Here is a 25936-nt window from a genome sequence, read left to right on the forward strand (position 1 = left end):
AACCACAAGGCTTATCTATTTCCCCCGGAGCTGATTTTGATCTTATGTACAAATTTATCCCTGTAGACGTTTCTAGGTTTTGGCCAGATGGGGGGGGGGGGGGGGGACTGCGAATACAGTAGGAAAGAGACGGTAACGAGAATACAATTAAACAGGGCAAACCAATCACAATGTTTAGGTGTTACAACAACAACGCCTAGATAAAACAGGAACAAACCAAGGCCATATATCAGGGCGCTGGGGGGGAGGGGCTTAGCCATACAGAGCCTGCGGGGACATTTCACCGGCAGCCATGAAGTTCGTCTCACAGTTTCCGGTGGCCTTTGCAGCTGAGCAACGGGCCATGGTCGGCGAACTGTGGTAAGAGAGAGAGTCAGCAATAAATCCAGACATAATCTTAGCGGCAAATCTTGGTTCATACCTCCTGGAAATGGAGTCTGTGAAATAGAAATCTTCGATGACCTTCTGGAAAGGTGCATCATTTACTTGAGATCCCTTATTTTGGTCGACAAGTTGGATCTTGCTTAACGAGTTGACAGAAGAGGGTTCAACGACGTCGTAACGGCGCATCACAGGGCTAATCTCTTCCATGCGGTCGCGAAGAGCTTCAATGTCGTCATAAGGGAGTGGGGCGTTGAGGAACTCGCTGGTGGCACGAACGATCTTCCAGTCATCACGGGCAGCACCGGGCATCGAGGTAGCGGCACGAGTGACCTGGACACGACCCTCGGTGTTGATGTAGGTACCAGCCTTCTCGGTGTATGCAGCTCCAGGAAGAACAACGTCCGCAATCTCAGCACCACGGTCACCGTGATGTCCCTGATAAACAACAAATGCATCGCTGGGGATTTCAGCCTGGTTGACCTCGTCGGCGCCAAGGAGCCAAACCATCTTGGCCTTGGTCTGAGCAACTTCCGGAGAAGGTGTGGTAAAGCCAATCTCATAAGCTGCGGCACGGGATGCTGCACGCTGGAGAACGTTGTATCCCTGCCACTCTGGGGTGCTAAAGTTGGTGGCGTGCTTCTCAACGAATCCACCAACGGTCTCGAAGATTGCCTTCGCGTTAACGTGCTCGGCCGCAGCGCTGCCGACGATGATCATAGGGCGCTTAGCGGAAGCCAGCTTCTTGCCGAATTCCCCAGAAAGGGCAGTCTTAAGAGCAGCAACGTCAGAGCCAAGGTGATCAAAGTCGAAAGTGCTCTCGAAGGTTTCGCCCACGAGACCAATCTCAAGGTTGGAACGGAGATACTGTTTGCGGATACGGGCATTGAGAACAGAGGCCTCGTGGCGAGGGTTCGTAGCAACTAGGAGAATGACATCGGCCTCCTCGATTCCGTGAATCTGGGAGTTGAAGAGATAGTTGGAACGGACATCAACACCGTGGGCGATAGGCGAGCTACCTCCCGGCTGATCAAGCGCAAGGTTGTCAGAACCAAGCTTGTTAGCAAGGTCCTTCATGGCCACCAAGGTTTCGGCATCCACAAGGTGACCGGCAACGGCCTTGAATTCATTATCCTTCACAGCAAGCTTTTGGTGAGCAGAGGCAATTTCGGTCAGGGCCTGTTCCCAAGTTGCAGGAACGAACTTTCCTTCCTGTCGGATCAAGGGTGTAGTAAGTCTCTGAGTCTTCAAACCATCACATGCGAAACGAGACTTGTCATTGATCCATTCCTCGTTGATATCGTCGTTAAGTCTTGGGAGAACGCGCATTACTTCCATTCCTCGGGTATCAATCCGGACGTTGGAGCCCAACGCGTCGTGAACGTCAATGGACTCGGTGTGCTTGAGTTCCCATGGGCGGGCACGGAAAGCATAAGGCTTAGAGGTGAGGGCGCCAACGGGGCAGAGATCGATGATGTTTCCGGAGAGCTCGGAGTTTAGGTTCTGTTCCAGATAAGTTCCAATTTGCATCTCGTTTCCGCGACCGCTAGTTCCGAGTTCGGGGGCACCGGCAACATCGTTCATGAATCGGACACAACGAGTACACTGAATGCATCTGTTCATAGAGGTCTTGACTAAGGGGCCGATGTTCTTGTCTTCTACGGCACGTTTGCCAGCAACTTCGTGAAAACGTCCGCGATCGGCGCCGTACCGCATCGACTGGTCCTGGAGATCACACTCGCCTCCCTGGTCACAGATCGGGCAATCCAGAGGATGGTTGGCTAGAAGGAACTCCATGACACCCTCCCTGGCCTTGTGTACCAGAGGAGAGTTTGTCTTGACGACCATGCCGGGTTGTACTGGCCAAGCACACGACGCAACGGGCTTGGGAGCGCGCTCAACTTCGACGAGACACATACGACCTAGACCATATCAGTGATTAACATGGCTGCTCTATATATCAACCAATTTCAATATGACATACAGTTTCCGGCAATCGCCAGCTTTCTATTATTGTGTCAATTAGTAATGGAGTAATATATGGGCCCAAGGGGAAGATAGGGTGGTGGAACGGCGTACTCATGGTAACAGTATCTATTATTACTCGTCAGCAAATCTTCCAGACTCAATCAGTTGATTCAAGTTGATCCGTACCTTGGAATTGTTGCTCCAGCCTTCTCACATGCCTGAATAAGAGCTGAGCCAGCTGCAACGCGGTGTAAGTAACGGCCGTCGAAAACGGGTTAATCGAGTCGAGAGTTACCTTCTACCGAAACCTTCTTGCCATCTAACACACATACAGTCAGTAAAGACTCCCGTCCAGTCCATATAGACTCCAATGACTTACCAATTGTGAGTTCCACCTCGGCGGAACGAGGGATTGTCGTTGCGAAGGTCCTGGGGTAATTGACCTTAGGAACCCGGGCGGACCGGGCGGCCGCACGAAACAGCTGCGGCCGCATACTGTGAAGGAAGGATATGTGAAGAGGGGGGGAGAGAGGATGATAAAGGAGGGCAATGATACAGAGCAGCTGGTGTGCAGCTGGAGGGGAAGCTGATATCTTTGGTCAGAGCACTTTTGGCGTTTGGATTCTTGCTAGCCGGACCGGGGGCGTCACTCACAAATTGCCATCTGCGGATTGGCTCGGTTATCCGGCGAATCCCTTAATCCGAGCCGCATGGTTTTTCTTCTTTTTCTTCCGGCAAATTTTCTTTCCTTCCTCTTCTTTTTCTTCTTTCTCACATAAATCTCATTTCACGGGCATGTTTATTGTAGGTGGTAGGGTCTTTTATTTTCGATCCCTATTACCTCTGCATCATAGTCCAAGACCGATGCACTGAGCTGGAGCTCCTGAGGGGTTTTTTTCCCCATCATTACTTCGGTATCGATGGGGATGCCTGCTGAAGGTTTAGTTCTTTATCGACAGTGGCTACATTTCGTACTTGGAATCAAAATGGAATTTTTCCTCACAACTCTAGATGTACTTGTTCTCACTCTCTTGAAAATGATGCAAATGATTGAAAAATCAATAGATAAATAAGATTCCTTGATTAAATGCTACACATTACAGAAAATACAGGCGTCTTGCTGGACAACCATATCATATATATACATGTTCAAACTCATCCTCACTGGTCCTCTGGCACTTGGGATCACTCGTAAATCACAAAGAATAACATCGATTCTTTCAAGTGACATTTAATAAAACACTGGATCCTTTACATTCTTCTATCATATCATTCATGATGGTACAAGGCGGACAAGTTTTGTTCTGGTTTCAACACCCCAAAGCCATGTCATAAAAAAAAAAAAAAAAGCCGAACCAAGCAAGTCAGAGGATTAAAAGAGGGAGAGGGGGAGTCAATGTGGTAGAACGGAAATCAAGAGTCACTTGCTTGCCAGGTCGACTCTTGTTTAGTGCCTGGAGGCAGCCATGCTTTCGAGTTACTGCTTGCCCTTGGACGGGCACGACCAAACTCATCGTCCCTTTTTAGGTTGTTTGAGAAAGAGGGTGGTTCACTGGAAGATTGCTGGCCAACAGCCTTTCCCTGAGGAAATGCATAACCATTGGAATCCCATCTCTTGCCGGTTGTTTGAGCGTTGAGAGGAAGAATAGTCTCCTTCAAATGGAAGTGATCGGCGTTCGCTTTCTGGTCGGCGGCATCGTCATGGCTATTGCGATCGTAGAGGTATAGTCCAAAAAATGTGAGAGCAATGCCGAATCCTTGAATTGATGTCGTAGAGTTGCCGAACCAGACGATAGCAACGACAATCACGAACACTCTTTTAACAAGAGATGCGACAGAATAAGATACGGGCGAGATCATGGAAAGAAGAACAAAGGCTAAAATGTTCTGTGCGAAATGGGACACTCCATTGAACACAAATTCGAGGAAAAGAGCGCCGTGGTCCAGCGAGTTCTTCTTGCCTGATAGGGATATGGCACCGTCTTGCATGAGGTCGGAGATCAAAGGATAACCTTCGGTGATGAACCAAAGGGGTAATGTAAGTAAGAAGGCCAGCCCAGAGCAATAGTACAGGAGGTTTAATTTATCGAGTTTCCGGCGGCCAGAGGACTGCATATCGGACTCTGCACGCTCTGCTTCATTGAAAAGCTTTTTCGAAAAAATATTCTGGGACACAAAGACTAGAGCGGCGACTAAAGCGCAGAGGATTCCGAAGAAATTGGTGGAAAATCCGGTGGAGCAGGCAAGCATGACACCTAGGGTCAGAGGAACAAGTGATAAATAGGTCGCTCTAGCATATCGAATGCGGAAAAATATGCGGTAGGCCAGCACGGTGAAAAGGGGTGAAAGTCCCTTGATAGTATGAACAAGTGAGACGGGGATTTGCGCAGTAGCCATGGAGCTGAGGATATGTCCGGCAAGCTGAAATACAGCCAAGGGTAGCGCAGTCATAATAACATCACGGGATGGAGGGCGAATATTGTTCTTGAGGGCCGGTATGCTCGTTTTGAGCCCTGGCAGCAAAGTTGATAGATATGAAAGAAGTAGGCACCATAATGATACAAAGGCAAATTGGATGATTGTGAGCGTAATCGGCTTGGGTAGAGCGTTTAAGATGGACTTCGATGATGTGTTCGTCAGCGCGGAGGTCATATACCAGACGAGGCAAAGGGCCTAGATACGAAGAGGTCAGCGGTTGTAAGTGGGACGGCACAACTTGAGAGTGACCGCTCTTACTATGAGTTTATATGAAACTGGTGCTCGAAGAGCATGAGCCAACTCCTGTGCGTTGGCACTGACACTGCCATTGCGTGTTCTTATAGCAGTGATAGTTTCGCTTATGCTCTTTCTCGGTTTTCGCTTTGAATCTCTGGGTGATCGAGTAGCATAATCCCGGACTAAATGTCCCGCTTTCGCTGGTTCCCAACGATCATTCGGAGCATATTTTACTGTGGAATTTGAGAAAGGCTCCCTGAGCTCCTGCGGAGTGTCATAGATCTCATCATGAAACTGTGGAAACTTGTCTACAGGGCTCGTCATAGGTTGGTTGTTGGAGACCGTCGCTGGCGTTGTCTGTAGAACGGGCTGCCGTATCGAGGAGCGTCGCCCTGTGCCGGTCACAGTGGTAGTTGTCATCTCAAGACCCAAGAATGGTACGATGAGCGCAAATTGGTACGTATTGCTGCGGGATTTCCTCTGACCAAGATAGAGGGGACATTCAATCAAAGTTGACTTTTTTTTCAATCGTGATATGGAAATATTAGAGGAGGGGGGGGTGCTTCGTTTCGGAGTCAGTGACCGCAGGACGCTTTTGGGTTATGTTCCGGAAACCGAGTCGGACGGAATGTTGAGAGTGAGGCTGCCTAAGTAGCACACATTCGAGCTGCAGGGTAATTCACAGTAAGGCTTGTGACTCCCGGGGAAGCAGTAGAAGAGAGGATGAAGGAGAGACTGAGGTAGCATTGAACTGTAACTCTCCCAACTGTTCCAGTTTAATTTCAGACTACAAAAGGTACGGAGTTCAGTACTGTAGCACTGGCAGCTTACTAGTACGCTCTGGGACTAGCACCAAGATCGATGACGAATCACCACGGACGAATGAAGTTTAAGAATTGCGCACGCTGCCTGTTAAGAGGTGTAAAAAAAAAAAAAAAAAAAAAGGGTCTGACAAGTACAGACGGGTACGTATCTTACAACTTCTATCTTCCAGGTGCTGAGTAGAATCTTATATAGTAGTAAATAGGCATAGAGGTATGGTGATTTTGTCTTTCTCTAGAAAGAAAGTAAGTACTAGTAGTATTTGATTCTACAATGTAATCAACAGCAAATCTCCTAAAGCTTGGTATAGAAACCTAGGACTATCAGCAGTTTGCCCCTTAGGTATTGTGTATTTTATGTCTGAAGGGAATTAAGTATTAAAGTCGTTATTTCCGATTTTCCCAGGGCCCTGGAAGAAGAAGAAGAAGAAGAAGAAGAAGAAGAAGAAGAAGAAGAAGAAGAATAGGGTTCTGTATGGCATATTTTTAGATGACTAGTTAACTATCAACAACATTGATTAGTACCTCCGTATGGCATTCCCGCCGAGTGGGGGAAATATGCGGCCATACCTGCTCTAGGCTAGATCTTGGCAAAGGGGCGCGACCTCACGCCGGGTTCCCATTATTATATTCAATTGCTCTAGCTCCAATACCTAATTACACGACGTATTTTTATAGTTTATCAGTCGAGAATGATCCGTCGTTTAATTTTTTCTACACTATTTGTTGCAGTAGCCTTTTGGCAGAAGACCAATGCGTCATGCTCCACTAAGATTCCGGGAGACCAGCTTCATACCTCACCTGCTCAATTCCCCCTTGGGGGCACTAGACCTAACATCTACTTCTCCAAGTCGTGGCAGGTTCTTGGACCCTTTCGGATTGGTACAAGAGGTTAGTGATGTTCAAAGTTTACCGTTAGTCGAAGCTTGAAATTCTTTTATGAATCGCCCGCCGACTTGACTGTCCTGATATCCAGAAGCCGTCTGGGGAGCGGATCCCCTAGAGTATCAGGGTGGATTCAGTAACTTGCCTTACGATGAAGATGCCAAGTTCAGTAGTGCTCTCGCCCCCAATGGGACCGTTCAATGGGGCGTTTTGGGGGCAAACACTACAAGCCCTATGCCGGACCAGAGTAGGGCTGAGCTTATCGTAAGGTTCCCAGAGGTAGATTGGGCATTTCTCCGGTCTGTCTACGGATGGTCTGCTTTGCAGTATCAGGCTTGGGTACGCGGATATCTGCAACTGAACGAATTGACCCACCAAACAATCGCAATCTTTACAGATGGCATATTGGAGTTGACTGTTGACGGCAAAGCACATTTTGGTGGCGATTTTTATAGCTATCATAGCGCACCTCTAATATTAGACCTCGCCCCTGGAGAGCATGTTATAGAGCTGCGACTAATTCGTGACGTTCGAGCTATGGGGGGTCTGGGTGAGCCCACTGTACAAGTCGTACTCGAAGCTGAGATACGCCGTGAATCCCTGAGCATTGACGAGCGCAGCCTTCTTGTACCAGAAACTACTAACAGAAAGCTCGGAAGTGCCCAGTTGTCAATAAATGTGCAGAGCAATGTAGCCGAGTGTATTCAAGTTCTTTCCGTCAGCTCGCCCGAAGTTAGTGCCTATGATGCCAAGGGGGTTGAATGCTGAGGTTAACCATACTGCTTTAGGTTCCTCTGGTGATGGAGACTGCACTGCAATTATCACCATATCAAGCTCGGCCCCTGGTGTTTTGTTTCACATCCACTGATGCTATGAAAACTAATTTTTATGTTAATATCAGCTACAGAGTTTCTCCAGGGGGTACTTTGAGAACCCTATCCTTTCTGGTGGAACTTGTTGAGAAATCTCTATCACAGCCTCAGAGACTCACATATCTTCATCCCGCCGGGATAGTGTCTTATGCCATTTTGCGCCCGCCTCCGTTGAATTCTGTTTGTACTGATCAACAAAACAATTCCATGCCTGTCATAGTAGCGCTTCATGGAGCAGGACTCGAGGCAGACAATAAGGAGGTGCGCGAGATGTTGGATGCTGCATATGGGGTATGTGCATGGATGTTGTTTCCAAGTGGTGTTACTTCGTGGAGTGGAGACGACTGGCGTAAGTCTTTCCCAAGTTCTTAGCATTTGGCTCTCTTTTTGTTGAAATTGTGGCAGCATAAGTTTGCTGACCTAGTTTTAGATACCTGGGGAGTTGCGGACGTAAAGGCCGCCATAAATGCCGTTTCGCAATGGATAACCGCCGTTGGCTGGACGGGCCCTGGGATATCCTCGGAAGATTGGATTGTCGTTGGCCACTCTAACGGAGGTATGCACTTATGCGCTATAAGTCTCAATTCTTGCTCACCCAAATGACAGGGCAGGGTGCCTGGTTCCTCGCTACTCACTACCCTGATAATGTGATCGCCGTTGCACCAGTATCGGGCTACTCTTCAATTGAAAGTATGATTTTGTGCCGAAGGGTAGCTAGTTACTCATTTCTTCTGGCGCAAGAATGCTAATATTGATAGATTACGTACCATATAGTGTCTGGCGCGACTCCGAGCCTCTCCTGTCCGCTGTCCTTCAGCGATCACGATCTAGTTTTAAACATGAGTCACTACTGGAAAACATTGGTGGTATCCCAATTTTGCAGCAGCATGGCTCAAATGACACGAACGTGCCCGTCTATCATTCACGACTCATGCACGAGTTGCTTGGAGAAGTTGGGTGGTCATCTGAGTATAATGAGCTGCCCGGTAAAGGTCATTGGTATGCTGGATTAATGACGACGCCTTCTCTACTTGACTTCTATGAGAGTTCCCTTGTATCTCTCCCACTTAAGACTCCATTGGCATATACATTGATTATTCCATCCTCCGGTGACGTGACATCGAAAGGCGGAATTTATGTCGATCAGCTTCAATCCCCTGATATAAACGGTCTATTGAAGGTCTCCAAAGACACCGAAAATGGCGTTTGGCTTGTAAAAACGCGGAATGTTCATCGTTTCCATCTTACTGCCACAGTCTGCCAAACACAAAGGCCGATTTCCCTAGTGCTTGATGATACTCCACATCGTTTTGAAGTCGACCCAGACCAATGTAATTCTACATGGTACGTCAAAAATAGTGAAGCGGAATGGACAAGCTCGAGACAATCTGGCTGGCAACATTTATCTCAAAGGTATGGTCGGCAGGTGGGCGCTATGGATGCAATCTTGCGCACCTGGGGGGTGTTTACGATAGTTACGTGCTCCGCCAATATTGATCATATAGCCCTTCAAATCAGTCGTAATCTCTTACAATACTTCAATGCAGACTCACGCATAACCAGCCAATGCCCCTCAATCAACACTACTGGCCTTCCAGGACAGAGCACTATCCCGGGAAATGTTATCACCCTCGCAATAGGGGACAGTTTGCCATCTGCAGCACTATCGTCATTCCCCATTCGCATCAATGAGCGCAAAGTTTTTCTGTTTCAGCGCAGCGTTCAGTTTGATCCGGATCAAAAGATTAATCTTGACATTGCCGGTAAACACCCACCTTACACATATGATTATGAACAGGGCCTAGGTGCTCTTTTTCTCCGACCTCTGGAGAATGAAGCACTGGAGCTGGTAGTATGGGGTGCCGATTTATATGGTCTTGAGCAAGCTGCACGTCTTGTACCTACACTTACCGGAGCCGGTCAACCGGAGTTCTTGATTTTGGGTGACAGTTGCCGCTGGAAGGGCCACGCAGGCTTGTATGCTGCTGGCCACTTTGACAAGTTTTGGCAAATATCACCTGGATCTTATGTTAACACTGACAGGTAAGGTACATATTCTATCAGATAAATGCAGATTTTCACTCTAGCATTTTCATGTGAGGTTAAAAGTCCCAAGGAGAAATAGGTGCACATGAGGTGAGTGTTTTGAAACAGCATAGAATCTTGGGAAAAAGTAGATATACCCCCCGTCTGATGACCTTGATCCAGCACTATCCTAGTGTATAACAATCATCAATGGCAACCTCTTTGCATCTGATTCATGAGTGAATATCTTCCTCAATAGTTGGTCACGTCTCCTTTTTTTTATTCTCATATCCACTCTCTAAGGAGATCCCCAGGAACTAAAACAAAACTGCTGGTTGCCCAGTGGGATTCTTTTTACGGCCATTATCTTTCCGCAACTTCTCATCCTGCCAGCTTCCTCTCTCTTCTCTCATCCTTCCTGTTTCCATTCCTTCTGTCGCTCTTTCCTCCTCCCATCCTACATCCCGATATTCCTTCTTTAATCTATTAGTTCTTGCCATCTATTCTCGAATCTCTTTTATTTCTCTCTCTGTGTTTTTTTTTTTCTTTCTTTTCCCCTCTAGATCCCGCAATTTACCTTGTGCTGCCACCAAGACCTCTCGAAATAAAAGTATTTGCCCATTACAGTCATCTTTTAATCATCTTTCTCACCATCAGGTTGCGAGTGCATGTAAGAGCATTTGGATCTTGTGCAGTGTGCTTGTTGTTTCAGCGGCCTGATTTCCACGTCTTTGTTTACTTTCGAGTTTCTGCAACACGCCAATCTGTGATTTTGTCACCAGCCTGATTTGTTATCAATCTAAGACATCTTTGTTTTTAAACGGTTCCTGAGGAATCAGACGCCAAAATCCTGGCAGGATGTCTCCTGTAAAGGATGGAAGTGCTGAGCCGCACATATCAGCTGTTGGGTGCGAGGTATCGGTAAGAGTACTACCTCAGGTGAACTTGGGGATTTTGTACATGGGTGCTAAATACATATTGCACAAGGGCCAAAAACATTTGAACACTACTAGGAGCTCCCCCGATCCCCTCGCCAGCTCTAAGCTTGGAAATATACAACCTTCGATCGGCGGTAATAACGAAGCCCCGTGCAACAAGGTCAGGTTTAGCCTTTCCTTGGAAGTCTTGAAACGTAAACGCTAACAATCCTAGAAGCAGAAATTGGAGCATTCGGCAAATTCAATCTCTTTGACTGGGAACTCTGAGATAGACAGGCTTCTCGCAAAGCTCTCGCCAAAGCCTCAGCCAGCTGATTCCAAAACAACCTCGACCCAGAAGATCCTCTCAAAGCTATCTGAACAGCAGCTTCTGCTCGACAAACAGAAGCATCTTCTGACAACAAACAAGGTCGTCTCTACAAGCCATGGGGGGCACGACAGATGTTCTAGCTTACCACCTCAGTCTGACTCCTTCCAAATTTCTGGCACAGCGGAAACTTCTGGCTTAGAGGCTTTAGATGCTGAGACTTCCGAAGTGTTGCGCTTGAAACAAGAATTACTGGCAGCTAATTCGAAAATTGCTTTGCAGGAGCAAGAATTAGCACAAACCCGTGTCATCAAACATACTTTAGACCAAGCACTTGGGCCTCCTTCTGAAGCCGACTTCAATGGCCGTGAGATTACTGAACAGACCATCAGCAACTTACAAAGTGCTTTTAATGCTTCCATTCCAACATCGAATTTGTTCCAAGACGGATGGAATGCACAGGATGATTCCCACTCAGACGTTTCGGATGCCCTCTCTGCCGGGGCCTACAACAGAGCCAGAGGATTTTGGGCTCCTCCAACCCAACAAGCCTACGGAATGAGCGTCAACACAGATAAACCTTACAATGACACTTTACCCTTGCCTGGAAATTCATTTGGTCAAGAATCTGGCAGATTCTGGGGTAATTCAACGGCGGGTCCTAGTATCGCCGGAAACAGCTCTTTTCAGCCTCATCGTGTTTTATCGGGCCCCTCCACTGCTCCTTGCAATTTCGACACGTCGTTCTCCGAGGAACAGGGTAGATATATCCAAGGCCCCGGCTTTGGACCACGTCACCCCGCGGCCCAGGCAAGCCGTGCCGGGCCCTGCTTTCCTGTACAGAGCTCTCCGTGGCCCACATTTGCTTCCAGCTCGTCAGATAATAATGGTGCGAGATCACCTTCCAGCAAGCAAAACAGCAATTATCAACAGGTTGGACTATATCCTATCCCTCCATATCATCAGCGGCCAGCTGCGTCTCCGCTCTCACCAACGGCGAGCGAGTTTACAAACCCTAACGCTAATTCAGTACCCTGGTCAACTTCATCTGTGAGTAAGATCTCGACGGTTTTGTTTTCTTTTTAGCTAAACCATCCCCAGGTTGGTGGGAGCTCCTCCCAGACATACATATCGCCACTTGAACCACTTAATTATCGCCGCCTTCTTGACAAGAATGTCTCATGCGATTGGAAGTATATCGTGGACAAGATTGTTTGCAACAATGACCAGCAAGCTTCTATCTTCCTCCAGCAAAAACTTAAGGTTGGAACAACGGAGCAAAAATTCGATATCATCGAAGCCATTATACAACAGGCTTATTCCCTTATGGTGAATCGTTTTGGGAACTTCCTTGTCCAACGCTGCTTCGAGCACGGCACCCCAGAACAAATTGTTGCAATTGCCAATGCCATTAAGGGAAACACGTTGAGTCTTAGTATGGATCCTTTTGGCTGCCATGTGATTCAGAAAGCCTTTGATTGTGTGCCAGAAGAACATAAGGCTGTTATGGTACATGAGCTTTTGCGCAGAATACCGGAGACTGTGATTCACCGATATGCATGTCACGTTTGGCAGAAGCTTTTCGAGCTACGCTGGAGTGGCGAGCCTCCCCAGATCATGGCGAAAGTGAACGAAGCTCTCTGTGGCATGTGGCATGAGGTTGCTTTGGGCGAAACGGGCAGTTTGGTGGTTCAGAACATCTTCGAGAATTGTGTTGAGGATGAGAAGGTAATAGCCTCGGACTCCCATTATCTTATACAATCATTTCCAAGTGACCAATATTAACTAATTATTGGCTTTAGCGCCCTGCTATTGAAGAGGTGTTGGCAAAGATTGACGTGCTTGCTCACGGCCAATTTGGAAATTGGTGTATTCAACACATCTGTGAGCATGGTGCTCCACATGACAAAAGCCGTGCCATTGAGCATATTCTTCTTTGGTCCGTTGACTACAGCATGGATCAGTTTGCGTCTAAGATTGTAGAGAAATGCTTGAAGATCGGTGGTGCTGAATTTCTAGATCGTTATCTTTCTCGAGTGTGTACAGGCCGAACTGATCGACCAAGAATGCCACTGATTGATAGTAAGTCGGGCTCTGCAGTGTATACTTTCGTGAATGCTAATGGCGCATGGCTAATAATGCTAGTTGCCGGAGATCAATATGGCAATTATCTCATTCAATGGATCTTAATGAATGCTGCTCCTCACCAGCGTGAGCTAGTTGCCAGCCACATCCGGTGAGTCCCTACTCCTCTCCGGATTTCTGAACATTTTAACAAATTTCTCAATAGTAAACACATGGTTTCTTTGCGCGGATCGAAATTCGGCTCTCGCGTGGCGATGCTCTGCTGTAATTTGTCCCATGCCACTCGACCAGGACCCGGTACTGGCGTCCAGATTGGTCGTTTCAATAGTTTCAACGAAGATCGTTTTCAAGCTGCAAATCAGAATGGACCCCGGTTCCCTCGTGGAAATCAGTGGAACCCTAACTATCCTCCGTTTCGTTGAAAGGCTCTTGGGGTAGTTGTCGCAACTTCCTGAATATTTATTTGTCAGGATTGTGATAGCTCACGGCTGGTCAAGAGACATAAGTTCAATTTGCTATTTCTTTAGATGTGATTTGTGTGCATGAATGCCCTGCGAGTCAGATTCAAGCTTTCCACATTTACACAGTTGAGCTGGGCTGCCAGTGCTCGATATCCTGTGACCCGTGGTCCTATCATATTCTCATTTCCGTGACCTCTTTGGCTTTCTACTGTCTATTTTTTAAAACAACAAAAAGCACTAGGGCTTTCTTTCCTATCTTACATGAGCGGGAGGCAAGGACAAGTTGTTCATTAAGGTGGCCAACATTTTACGGCGGAACTGTGATGGAGGTCTTGAAAGATTAGAGCCGGTTGGTTGTGCGGAGCTTGGCCTGTAGCGGCAAAGCTACTTGCTAGATAAATGTCTATTCCTAATGATCAGTTTATTACACGACTCCTTTCCTGTTTAGCTGTTTAGCTGTTTTTCTGTTCTTTCTTGTTTTTCAAGTAGCATCAGGGCCATGTTTCGGCAGTGTAGCCCCGATCACCACTTGAATTCCACATTTTGGAGACTTAGGCAGCCTCGGGAGAATCCTCCTTTTCCCAGGGTTTCCGTCTCCTTGGTTTGGTGCTTGGGGTATCTTGGCCTTCTAGGATAGTGTCGGGGATGTCTTGAATCCCCGGGATCGGTTGACCCGTCGTAATTAGTTCCACTATATGTGCAAACGAGGTGGGATAATTAGGTTCCTCCTTTGGATTTGTTGATGGATGGCCTGCTTGTGCAGATGCGGAAGGGACGGGTGTTTCTAATGTGCTGGGTTGTTGGGCTTCAGTCCCAGACGTCATCATAGGATTTACGAACGAAGCTGGTGTTGTTCTTGATTGCAACCAAGATTTATACGTTGCGACACGCAGCGGCGACGCTAATTTTTCTTTCCTATATCATGAAAAAAAAAAAAAAAAACCTTTTATCAGCCTTTTAATGTTCAGTCATTTCCAGATTTCTGAATGAATCACACTGCAAGTACCTTGAAAAGTAATAGCATTTCGCTTGTAACACCAGATCATCATCATTGCGCGATATCTCGTCCTCCGAAGCTGGGGTTTCCGGGTGTCCTAGGATTATGGAGAGGCCTGTTGCGAACTCGCGATCTGTGGTGAATGGGTAGGAGGTCAATTGCTCGAATAGGTCGATTTCCGAGCGTTGCAGTTGAAGCGGAGGGGTATCTTTGGTGGTTGATGACATTGGACTAGGTACCTCGTTGGTGCGGGGCGGCTTGGAGCTTTGAAACCGAGTCGTAGGTAGGTAGGTAGGTGTATGGATGTGACTATGGATGTATGTATGTATGTATAATAATGTGCAGGTTATAGATTAGGAAAAGGGATTCTTGTGTTGAAGTTTGTGGTTAGTTGATGATGGGGGGGTAAAAAGAAGTGGTAGGTACATACATACATAGTTGTAATCAGGGAAAATGCCTTTCTGTTGCTTGGCATTATGTATATTATTATTATGGTGCGTGGTCTATAAAGCTGTCTTCTTGCCTCCTTCAACATCTTGTTTTACTCTATGTATTTGAAACAAGTATTGTTTTATGTAATAAAGTATTTGTGAGGTCAGTGTTAAAAGGTCGCTTCACCTGATTATCTCCATATTTTCTCCATCATCTCAGCCCGGGTTCTCTGCCGTCTCCCCCGAGTGGTGTTCTCTGGCTTCAGTTAAGGATAATGTGGTTAGACATCGTGATGGGTTCTTTGAAACCGTTAGAACGGGTTGCACTCGCTTGAGATCCTTGTCTCCTAGCAAAAGCGTACTCGTAGATCTCTCCCATCTTGAGAATCATGGAACGGTGTTTTAGGTGCTCCGGGAAGGGAATTGGCCCAAGTGGTTATTGTGAAAAGGCAAAAGTTTGGTCTAGGCCTGTGGTTGTTGCATGTTAAAGAGGTGGCTGTAGGTGGCCTGAGGTCAACTAAGATTTAATTTTAAATGAAACACGCGTGTTTCAGACTTTCAGGTGTTGCGAATAACTTCTCTAAGCGTCGATTTCAGCCCTTTCCACCGTCACCCACAGTTTCTCCGTACTTCTGTAGGTTTGATTGCGGAGGGATTTAGTTTAGCCGAGGTTGAGGAGAGCAGAGAAGAGTTATATATATATATATATGTATTTTGGATTTTCATTCGGTGGTATCATATCATCATCATGTATCTACTTCATGAGCCTTTTTTTGTCACCCTCGGGGGAAAAAAAAAAAAAAAAAAAAAAAAAAAAAAAAGGAAAGGGGAGTTTACTTGGAATAGCAAATTATCTTAACTGCTATACCGAAGTATCCATTTGGTCTAACCCATCTCGACCGTTGGAAACACCGGCCTGTGGTGCAGATGTTATCTGGCTTTGACAGCCAGGACAATTATGCATAATTTCATGCGCAAAAAGATCACAGTCAATGCAGAAGTGGTTTTTGCATACCGTGCATTCGTAGCGACTGCTCACGCTCATTCCCTTCGCTATACTCTCTGTTGTGTGCCATTGCTCCTTGGGAGGCACCGCAGGGAAATGCATACCACAGGCAAAGCAGGCCGTGCTGCGTGAGGCACGTTGCCATGGAACCTCCACCCAGTTCATCAGGGGGAACAAGTGGTGGTAAGATCGAGCCAGGTGAGTTGATAGGATTAGAGTTAGGCTGCAGGAAGGGCATTCGGCAGGAAGGCCGCAAACCTTGCTGTTACATCGTGAGCAGAGATAGCCTCCACAGGAGGGTTTAGAGTGGCAGGCGCAGAGAGAGGGGAATGTTTCAATGGTACGGGATGGGAAGCCCATCATCAAAAGGGAGTTCGTGGACTGTTTTTGGGAGTATGTGGCTGGTGGTGTTGTTACGTCCATCACTAGTTCTCGGAAGTGTTGCTCGTTGAGAGCTACGCCGTAGGTGGTATCATCGCCGCCGTTTGTCTTCGAACATAGTTCCCTGCAGATTGCTACTTGGGCTGCGAGGCCGACAATTCTAACACGGATCTTATCGTTGATGAGTGTAGCTATAGTCTGGTGAATGTCACCGGGGTCGGAGGAAAGGAGAGAGCCAAAGATAACGAGTACTTCGCGAGTGCCGTGGCTTGGGGTGTGACTGTAGAATAGAAACAAGAGTTAGACTAGGAAAAAAGAGAGAACGATGACGCGTACAGATTGCAACTCAAAGGAACTTACAACAAAGCACCTCGAGCCATTTCAAGTCCATTTTGCAAACTGGGAAGACCCTTGGGATCCTGGCTTCTCAGGTCTTGGATTGCACTGATGTGCTCCGTAGGATTCCCACTCATATCACTTACTCGGATAGCCAGACCGTCTCTCAGACCCAAAACGCCGATTTGCGATATGGGGTTCTGCTCGAAGAACTCCCGCACAAACTCTTGTGCGTACCGTAGTGTGAGAAGATATCGTGTTGGACGTAAGTCCTTCTCCATCATAGACTGTGATAAATCTAGAATCAATACGACATGGCGTATAATCCCGCGCTGCAACGGCGTTGTGTCTTTGAGAAGCCTGAATGACAATTAATTTAGTATTGATTTCCTAGCCGATTTCGAAGGCGTTTTTACCCCTAAGATAGGCTTACCTCTTCCTCTTACTAGCCTCGAGAAGTCCTTCCACCGTCGAGCTGATTGTGCCATCTGCGCCTTCAACTAAGGTCTCCCATGTTCGCGAGACCTCCCACTCTGCTCCACCTCTCTGTTTCTTTCGTCTCGAAGCCTGACCGGCATCTCCTCGAGACCCTGAGACGATATTGTGATCCCCTTCATCTTCCGAGATCCCCCCAATGTACTCTTCATCTGAATCGGCCATGTTGTCTGTGAGCAGTGTCCGGGAGAAAGTTGGTAACTGGGCTCGTGAGGGTGACAAGCTAGGATCGGTGTCAATGTCAAGAAAGACCCAAGCTCCACCCGAGCTTCCCGTACCATGTTTTTTTTTTTTTTTGCTCTTTTTTTCTTCCTCTCTCTCCAATACAAAAGGGGAGCTCTGAATTTAGTTGTCTCCTCTGATTCAAGCTAATTATCCACTCACCAGGACTTTCTTCGGGCAAATAAATTAATTATCGGAATAACAACCCTCTCTCTCTTCTCCCCCGACAATAACCGTTCCCAAGTTTCTCCCTCAACTCAATGTGGGGGAGAGGTTGTAGTATCACGTCAACCAAATGCGTTGGCCGACCTCCTCGACCAGTCTGTTGCCTGCGTCGACCGAATCGACCGTTCCATTCTGTATCTCGCTTCCGCCCCTCCTCCCCCTCCTCGCATCCAACCCCTCCTTCTCGTTCTCTACTACTCTCGTCCCGCACACTCTCGGCTTGTTCATCCAGGCCCGTAATCTCATCCTATCCTACAAGACACTGTTCCTTTGAAGCTCGTACAATGGCCTCTGGGGACAGAGATATTCTGCCCAGCGCGTGAGTTAAGAATTAATTTATTCGATCTGCAACTCTGACGACTAGAAATTAACGGGGTTTCTTAGAGTGCAGCCGCGCCATTATGACATCTCCCTCTTCGACCTGCAGCTCGGGGGATCCTGGAGCTATAAGGGTATCGTGAAAATCAACTCCAAAGTTAACAATCCCACCAAAGAAATCGTCCTCAACTCGAAGGAGATCGACGTCCAGCAGGCAGTGGTTTTGGGATCAGATGGTAAGCGATCACGACGAGGCAACGCCCGCTCTTTCACTACGAGGCTTTTAACTGACAATCATTGGATTATCGCAGGCGCAGAACTGGCAAAAGCGTCGGATATTAGCTATGACCAGAAGTCGGAACGGGTGACCTTCAAATTCCCGGAGGAACTCCCGCAGTCGGACGTTGTGGTGTCCATCTCGTTTACGGGGACAATGAACAATGCCATGGCTGGATTCTACCGGTCAAAGTACACGCCTGTCGTTGAGCCCACCCCTGACACTCCCAAGGAAGGAGATTTCCACTACATGTTGAGCACTCAGTTTGAGTCTTGCGACGCACGTAGAGCGTTCCCCTGTTTCGATGAGCCGAATCTGAAAGCTACATTCGACTTTGAGATTGAAGTCCCCAAGGGCCAAACGGCCCTTAGCAACATGCCAATCAAGTCAGAGCGGGCTGGTAGCAAGCCCGAGCTCAAGTTCGTTTCGTTTGAGACCACCCCAGTCATGAGTACCTATGTTAGTCGACAGATGTCATATCTCAATCCCCGATCAACACTAACACTCGGTTGCTTTAGCTTCTGGCTTGGGCCATTGGTGACTTTGACTATGTCGAAGCGATGACCGAGCGGAAATATCAAGGAAAGAGCATTCCTGTTCGCGTTTATACAACAAAGGGTCTCAAAGAGCAGGCCCGATTCGCTCTCGAATGTGCCCACCGAACCGTCGATTACTTCTCTGAAGTTTTCGAAATCGAGTACCCCTTGCCTAAGGCAGACCTGCTGGCTGTCCACGAATTTGTAGGTGGCCTAACCATGTCTGTCAGTCATTACATTTGGACTAATTACATGACCAGGCTATGGGTGCTATGGAGAACTGGGGTCTGGTGACATACCGTACCACTGCCGTTCTCTTCGATGAGGGCAAGTCGGATACCCGGTACAAAAACCGAATCGCCTATGTCGTTGCTCATGGTGAGTCTCATTTCTGGAAACTCTATACAGGCTTGAATTGATAACTAAAAAAAAAAAAAAAATAATAATAATAACTTTAGAACTGGCTCACCAGTGGTTCGGTAACCTGGTCACCATGGATTGGTGGAATGAACTCTGGTTGAATGAAGGTTTTGCAACCTGGGTTGGTTGGCTCGCTGTTGACCATTTCTATCCTGGTAAAGTTTTTCTTCTCTATGAATAACGAACTACTTTGTCTCTAATACTCCCGTAGAGTGGAATGTTTGGTCCCAGTTTGTTGTACGCAATTCCCGAGGTAAATTTGATATTTCTCAACAGAAAGTTGACTGCTGCATAGGCTGAAGGTGTCCAACAAGCGTTCCAGCTCGACTCTCTGCGTGCATCCCACCCCATCGAAGTCCCTGTTCGAAATGCGCTCGAGGTTGATCAAATCTTTGATCATATCAGTTATCTCAAGGGCAGCTCCGTCATTCGCATGCTTAGCGATCACCTTGGTCAGGAAGTTTTCCTCAAGGGCGTTGCTCAATACCTCAAGGATCACGCGTACGGTATGAGACTACAGCAATCCCCACTTGCTATGGCTGTTGCTAATTCGAGGGCACACAGGCAATGCTACCACAAATGATCTGTGGTCCGCACTCAGCAAAGCCTCTAACCAGGATGTGAACAGCTTTATGGTGAGTGATTGCAAACTATTTTATATATTTCCCCCCTCATATTCTAATCAGAATGAAAAAAGGACCCCTGGATCCGCAAAATTGGTTTCCCTGTTGTTACCGTGGGGGAGGCGACTGGCGAGCTCAGGATTCGCCAGAACCGATTCCTCTCGACGGGCGACGCCAAACCCGATGAGGATGAAACAACATGGTGGATTCCTCTCGGCATCAAGTCGGGTTCTCAATTGGCCGCCCAGCCATCTCGTGCCCTGACTGCTAAGGTGGACACTATTCAAGGCATCGGCCAACACTCTTTCTACAAGATTAACAAGAATCTTTCGGGATTTTACCGGACCAACTACTCTACTGCTAGACTCGAAAAGCTTGGCCAATCCCTTGATGTGTTGAGCACTGAAGATAAGATTGGCTTGATCGGCGATGCTGCTGCTCTTGCGGTATCTGGAGAGGGTACTACCGCTGCGTTGTTGGCTCTCCTAGAGGGCTTCAAGAGAGAGCAGAACTACCTGTTAGTCATTCCTGTTTTGTCGGTTCCGCCTATTCATGTATATCTACTGACAGACATCACAGGGTTTGGTCCCAAATCTCGGCTTCTGTTGGTAACCTGCGCTCGGCGTTCGCGCAGAATGAAGCTGTAGCCGAAGGTCTGAAGAAATTTGCCCGCGAGCTGTCATCCCCTGCTGCAGACAAGATTGGTTGGGAGTTCAAGCCCGAAGACGATTATCTTACTGTCCAGCTTCGGAAGCTTCTGATTGCTATGGCTGGTCTCGCTGGCCACGAAAGGTACCTCAATCCTCGAGATTCTCATTGCCAGACAAAACTAATGGGCATTTTTAGCATTATGGCCGAGGCTAAGCGGCGCTTCAATCTTTGGGCTACCGCCAAAGATAGGAATGCGGTCCACACCAACTTGCGCTCTACAATTTTCAGCATCGCTATTTCGGACGGCAGCCAACTTGAGTTTGACGCTGTGAAGGACGAATATCTCAAGACAGATTCCGTTGATGGCAAGGAAATTTGCCTGTCTGCTCTTGGACGCACGAAAGATGCGAAGCTCGTCAACGATTACTTGGATTTCGTCTTTTCCGACAAGGTTGCAATCCAGGATGTCCACAATGGTGCAGTTTCCCTGGCAGCCAACTCGAAGGTCCGAAGTCTGTTGTGGGAGTACATCAAGAACAACTGGACCGCTGTTGAAGCTCGCCTTTCCGCGAACAATGTCGTCTTTGAGCGATTTGTGCGGATGGGATTGTCGAAGTTTGCGGACCATAGTGTTGCAGCTGACATTGCTTCATTCTTCAAGAATAAGGACACTAGTGCGTATGATCGCGCCCTGGTGATCGTTGCAGACAGTATCCGGACCAGCGCAAACTACAAGGAGAGAGAGGAGAAGCTAGTGTTGGAGTGGCTTCAAGCCCATGGTTATGCTTGAACGTTGGGGGACGTAACCAAAAAAGAGTACCGATGGTTTACAGCAGAAATTCAAGGCCTTATCTCAGCAGGGGAAAGGTTAAGTAAGTAAGCTAGGCAGCTGATGCTAATAACTAGTTATTCAATGATTGTATCTATCGTTATCGATTGCCACGTAGCGTACGTACTGGTCCATCCCCAGAATGATAACGAAGCCAGTCACGAGGGAACAAACGCCCATGAAGGGGAAAAAAAAGATGTCTGTCCGGATAAAGCAGTGAATGTCAACTTCACTTGATTAAAAAATCTAAAAAAAAAATCTAAAAAAAAAACAAACGGAGATGGAGAAGAATTACTTTGGATGGGTGCACTAGACCTGATTAGGTCATAGGCTGGGGGTCGGGGGGAAACGTGAAACGGTCACAGGTTGCCTGCACGCTGGGCTCGTTTGCTCTCCTGCACTCTCAGCAACGCAACCGCCATTTCAAAGACCGCCGAAGTTCATCTGTCTCGACTTCTTCCAAAGCTACTTTACATCCTTTCAATCTCGCCGCTCTTCTCGTTGGACCAGCTGTTATCTTCGCTTCAACCCCCTATTAGATTCTCCCTTCCAGTCTACTGCTTCGATAGCAGACATCCCACCTCCTTTCAATATGAATCCTGAGTGGTAAGTGTGCTCGAACGTCTGCCTACATTCTCCAGGGCCGCCCATTCGACTCCTCACAACAATATGGCGCCCTCTTCTCTCCTTTGGCTTTCATATACGAACCCTCTCCACTGTCTCTGTCGCTCTCGTTGCTGATTCTGTTGCAAACAACCAGAGTATATCTAGGATCCTTTGTTCCCCCTCCCCCCCAACCCCAGTCCAGCGGCGGAAATCCACGACCCCCGATCTATCCCCCCCTTTCAAAAGTGGCCTAACCGCATTAATAGATACGATTACCTCTTCAAGCTTCTCCTTATCGGAGACTCCGGTGTTGGAAAGTCTTGCTTGCTTCTTCGATTTGCGGACGACACCTACACGGAAAGCTACATCTCCACCATTGGCGTTGATTTTGTGTGTACCCCTGTTCCGGACATAATATTTCTTGATCTGCTTCAGTCACTTTTGGAGATGAAGGATTCCCGTGGCGATGAGATATACTGACTGGTTGATGGTAGAAAATCCGCACCATCGAGCTCGATGGCAAGACAGTGAAGCTCCAGATTGTATGAGAACCCGATGACCTTACTGATGGCGAATATATCTGACAGTCTTTTGATAGTGGGACACTGCCGGTCAAGAGCGCTTCCGAACCATCACATCGTCTTACTACCGTGGTGCTCACGGCATCTGTGTCGTCTACGATGTAACTGATATGGATTCTTTCAACAACGTCAAGCAGTGGCTCCAGGAGATCGACCGTTATGCGACCGAAGGTGTCAACAAGCTGCTTGTGGGTAACAAGAGCGATATGGAGGACAAGAAGGTTGTGGAGTATACCGTTGCGAAGGTTTGTTTTCCCTATGACCTACCCAAATTACTGATAGTCGCCTCTCCCCTCCCTTGCCCATCGATCGCATATTTCCCACTCGACTGCTGCTTACTGGTTTTCTTTCCGCTTTCTAGGAATTTGCGGATAGCCTTGGAATCCCCTTCCTGGAAACCTCTGCCAAGAACGCCTCCAATGTCGAGCAAGCCTTCCTAACCATGGCCCGCCAGATTAAGGAGCGAATGGGCACTGCGACCGTCAACAACAAGCCGACCGTGCAGGTTGGCCAGGGACAAGGCGTTCAATCTGGTTCCGCAGGTGGCTGCTGTTAGACGAATCATGACACGAACCATGTGTTGTTGAACACCAAGTTGGCGCTGGGGAAGTATACCCATCGAAGGGACTTCCGATCTGCTTCCCGGTGTTTGGCGATTTTACCCACCCTTTCGCATGGTACGAACGAACGGTATTGATCAGTTTTAATTTGCTGGGGATGAGTGTTGGGGGTACTTCTATTCTCCGTCATGCCTGGGCCGGTCTACATTTTGTCTTTATACAGGATCCCACCACCGATCACCACCCTATTTTCTCTCCTTCTTCTCTTTCTATTTCCTCCCTTTCCCTCGTGTTTGTTTTCTGTTTCTGTTTTGCGGCTCTCTTATGGCATCTTTTACATCCATTTTCTTCAAATGTTTCTTAGGTTGGATTCCTTGCGTATTTTGTCAGGCTCAATTAATGGGGAACGCATGAATGATTAGTGGACCTGCTTGTTTGGTGATAAACCCTAGATTGTAAGTTGTTATTGTCCTGCAGCTGGTCTTCTTGTGTTCTATCGGGACAGCCACAGGACTACCGGGGGCTATTATGATACAGAGAGACTTTGAAGATGGGGCGTAGATTAGAGAGACACTAGGCAACTCGAGATATTGTGGGTAATGTTCTTCATTTGAATGGATTTGAGTAATTATGTTGAGCCCTCCCGTGATTTGTTTTAACTGTATGTGTAACGATTTATTCCGACAGAAAATTCTCACGATGTTGGTGACATTGTCACCATAGTCCAACGAGAAGAAGAAGAAGAAGAAGAAAAAAAAACCAATAGTCTAGTGACTCTAGTCACTCGACATGGACCAGGGTCTAGTTTTAAAGCCCCCCCCCACCTTCCCCCCTCCAACAAAATATCAGCCAAAGTCTTGTGGGTGAAGATTAAATGGGCTTTTTAAAAAGGGTTAAATTGACCATATGATTTGGACCAGCCAACTACGTTGGACATGTTGCTCTCACATGCAGGGCCTCATCTTTTCCATAGGTATGGTTATTCTAAGCGGAGATAGCTGTACCTACTCGAAGGTTAAGAAGTAACTACTCCGTACTAATGTATGCATATCCACAGGTTCAACCTCGGCCCTAGCCTAGGTCGAACTAGACACCGTTTTTAAGGAAGTTCACCGCGGCGGTGGCCACATGTTGCGCTTCACACTTCAGGTACTATAATCTCTCATCAACCGGATCGTTGTAGACCACAGGAGGAGTATTCTTGGTAATTCATGAAGCTGTAAGAAATAGTTAGCCTAAGCAGTTTCATAAAAAGAGAGAGTTAGTGAGAGAGAGAGAGAGAGATGTCCTGATGTTCTTGTACTAAAATAGAGAGTGAGTGAGGGTAAAACGGGTGAAGGAGGAATCGACCGGCCCGGTTGGAATCAGCCGAGGCCCAGGATTCGGGAGAAACGTCATGAAAATCATCATTCCCCAAGCCAACCCGATCCAAACATCTTCAGTCCATTCCCAAGCTGCCCCTTCATTTCATTCCGATTGTCTTTCCTATATCACTCCTTGTCTGTGGCTCCTTTCTCTTTCCCTTCCAATTCTCTTTGAATACTAGGGATTCTTTCACTCCTTACAACCTTGCCTGTGGAACTATAACCTGTCGATATAACTTACATAACTAGTGCAATTTGACCGATAAGCATCAACGTGCAAGATCGCTGCCTCAATACATTCCAAATCTTCAAGGATCTGACCTATCAATATCCACAATGTCTCTGTCCAAGGTTGAGGACCCAACGAAAGTAGCTGCATCTGCAGCGCTGCAGCAAAGTGACAACATAGCCCACGCCCTGGCAGGGTCTGGGGGTGGTATCCTATCGATGGTGCTAACGTACGTGGGTCCAACGTCTCCCGCACTCGACTTGAAGATATCTAACACGTCTTTGGCCTCCTCGTAGCTATCCGCTGATTACTCTTTCTACTCGAGCCCAAGTTGAATCCAAGCGTGCTCAGTCTTCCACCATCGATGCTATTCGCTCTATTGTCAAGAGGGAAGGAATTAGTGGGCTTTACTCCGGCCTTGAATCCGCACTGTTTGGCATTAGTGTTACAAACTTTGTGTATTACTACTGGTACGAATGGACTCGTTCAGCCTTCGAGAGGGCTGCTGTGAAAGCAGGTCGATCGAAAAAACTCTCGACGGCGGAGTCAATGATTGCGGGTGCAATCGCGGGCAGCGCGACTGTCTTGATTACCAACCCTATTTGGGTTATCAACACCAGAATGACCGCACGCCAGTCCGAAGACAGCCAGTCCCTTCCTGATGCTCCCAAGAAACCGCGTACCTCAACATTTGGCACGCTCATGGAGTTGCTTAAACAAGAAGGCCCCAAGGCTCTCTTTGCTGGTGTCCTGCCAGCTCTCATCCTAGTGATTAACCCTATCTTGCAGTATACCATCTTCGAGCAGTTGAAGAACATGGTGGAACGGCGCAGGCGTATGACGCCAAAGGACGCCTTCTACCTAGGCGCCCTCGGCAAAATTATGGCTACCTCAATCACATATCCTTATATCACTGTCAAGAGCCGGATGCATGTTGCCAGCAAGGATGGCCCCAAGGAGACCTTGAACGGCAGCCTAAAGAGAATCATCAAGGAGGAGGGCTATTCTGGTTTGTACAAAGGCAAGTTAGATTTTACTCCGGGAGGATCACCGCATTCGGGACTGACAGCGAACTACAGGAATCGTCCCCAAGGTCACCCAAAGCGCAATCACTGCGGCATTTTTGTTTGCCTTCAAGGATGTCCTATATGAAATTATGGTAAACCTCCGCAAAAGGGCCCGTGTCTCTAAATAACGGAAGCGATTTCTCGTGCAGTGGAACGGAACCTCCAAGCACTTCTATATCCCAAACAATGCAGCCATGGTGGAAGGCGGACCGACCTTGCCTCTCATGCCGTAAGGTCTGGCCTGCATATTTAGATCTGCTAGTCTAAACCGGCGCTTGTTTATCAATCACATTTAAAAAAAGAAAAAAAAAATGGCTCCATTAT

At 47.5% G+C, this 25936-nt stretch overlaps 9 protein-coding genes across 9 annotated transcripts; 5 read left to right on the forward strand and 4 right to left on the reverse strand.

Annotated features, from left to right (window-relative positions):
* Positions 1-89: 89 nt before the first annotated feature.
* On the reverse strand, positions 90-2857 carry P175DRAFT_0458915 (putative NADH-ubiquinone oxidoreductase, subunit G). Its single transcript, XM_040894689.1, has 7 exons — positions 2729-2857; positions 2645-2668; positions 2532-2587; positions 2461-2471; positions 2366-2388; positions 422-2303; positions 90-355 (listed from the first exon to the last, which is right to left on the reverse strand). Exons 1-7 carry the CDS (start codon positions 2841-2843, stop codon positions 253-255), a joined length of 2214 nt encoding a protein of 737 aa, XP_040752350.1. The 5' UTR covers positions 2844-2857; the 3' UTR covers positions 90-252.
* Positions 2858-3762: 905 nt separating this feature from the next.
* Positions 3763-5484, reverse strand: P175DRAFT_0516567 (putative ER to Golgi transport protein (Sly41); the record flags this gene model as incomplete). The annotated part of the gene is made up of 2 exons (XM_040898915.1): positions 3763-5022; positions 5086-5484. 2 exons carry the CDS (start codon positions 5482-5484, stop codon positions 3763-3765), a joined length of 1659 nt encoding a protein of 552 aa, XP_040752351.1.
* Positions 5485-6866: 1382 nt separating this feature from the next.
* P175DRAFT_0436421 (uncharacterized protein) lies at positions 6867-9689 on the forward strand (the record flags this gene model as incomplete). The annotated part of the gene is made up of 5 exons (XM_040893801.1): positions 6867-7448; positions 7559-7991; positions 8073-8219; positions 8249-8332; positions 8401-9689. Coding segments are annotated over 5 exons (2535 nt in total), but the record flags the coding sequence as incomplete, so codon positions are not given.
* An 836-nt stretch (positions 9690-10525) lies between these two features.
* Positions 10526-13419, forward strand: P175DRAFT_0516569 (Pumilio-family RNA binding repeat-containing protein; the record flags this gene model as incomplete). Its single annotated transcript, XM_040898916.1, has 6 exons — positions 10526-10799; positions 10878-11962; positions 12014-12640; positions 12715-12994; positions 13058-13148; positions 13203-13419. 6 exons carry the CDS (start codon positions 10526-10528, stop codon positions 13417-13419), a joined length of 2574 nt encoding a protein of 857 aa, XP_040752353.1.
* Positions 13420-13642: 223 nt separating this feature from the next.
* On the reverse strand, positions 13643-14860 carry P175DRAFT_0479464 (DUF5572 domain-containing protein). Its single transcript, XM_040895393.1, has 2 exons — positions 14465-14860; positions 13643-14373 (listed from the first exon to the last, which is right to left on the reverse strand). Exons 1-2 carry the CDS (start codon positions 14680-14682, stop codon positions 14010-14012), a joined length of 582 nt encoding a protein of 193 aa, XP_040752354.1. The 5' UTR covers positions 14683-14860; the 3' UTR covers positions 13643-14009.
* An 888-nt stretch (positions 14861-15748) lies between these two features.
* P175DRAFT_0436415 (TFIIH/NER complex subunit SSL1) lies at positions 15749-17269 on the reverse strand (the record flags this gene model as incomplete). The annotated part of the gene is made up of 3 exons (XM_040893799.1): positions 15749-16553; positions 16634-16969; positions 17043-17269. 3 exons carry the CDS (start codon positions 17267-17269, stop codon positions 15749-15751), a joined length of 1368 nt encoding a protein of 455 aa, XP_040752355.1.
* A 494-nt stretch (positions 17270-17763) lies between these two features.
* Positions 17764-21420, forward strand: P175DRAFT_0501595 (M1 family metallopeptidase). The gene is made up of 12 exons (XM_040897205.1): positions 17764-17870; positions 17936-18105; positions 18181-18605; positions 18665-18886; positions 18943-19060; positions 19141-19257; positions 19314-19339; positions 19398-19608; positions 19667-19737; positions 19800-20242; positions 20305-20517; positions 20572-21420. The coding sequence occupies exons 1-12, from the start codon at positions 17836-17838 to the stop codon at positions 21164-21166; spliced, it is 2646 nt and encodes an 881-aa protein (XP_040752356.1). The 5' UTR covers positions 17764-17835; the 3' UTR covers positions 21167-21420.
* A 25-nt stretch (positions 21421-21445) lies between these two features.
* Positions 21446-23044, forward strand: P175DRAFT_0239674 (Rab family GTPase YPT1). Its single transcript, XM_040892671.1, has 5 exons — positions 21446-21808; positions 22078-22201; positions 22306-22353; positions 22410-22637; positions 22754-23044. The coding sequence occupies exons 1-5, from the start codon at positions 21798-21800 to the stop codon at positions 22946-22948; spliced, it is 606 nt and encodes a 201-aa protein (XP_040752357.1). The 5' UTR covers positions 21446-21797; the 3' UTR covers positions 22949-23044.
* A 1608-nt stretch (positions 23045-24652) lies between these two features.
* On the forward strand, positions 24653-25740 carry pmp47 (putative peroxisomal membrane protein Pmp47; the record flags this gene model as incomplete). The annotated part of the gene is made up of 3 exons (XM_040898430.1): positions 24653-24774; positions 24842-25566; positions 25625-25740. The coding sequence occupies 3 exons, from the start codon at positions 24653-24655 to the stop codon at positions 25738-25740; spliced, it is 963 nt and encodes a 320-aa protein (XP_040752358.1).
* Positions 25741-25936: the final 196 nt, after the last annotated feature.

Source organism: Aspergillus ochraceoroseus (genome assembly GCF_002846915.1).
Source record: "Aspergillus ochraceoroseus IBT 24754 chromosome Unknown P175scaffold_4, whole genome shotgun sequence".
In the NCBI taxonomy this organism is placed as follows: Eukaryota; Fungi; Ascomycota; class Eurotiomycetes; order Eurotiales; family Aspergillaceae; genus Aspergillus; species Aspergillus ochraceoroseus.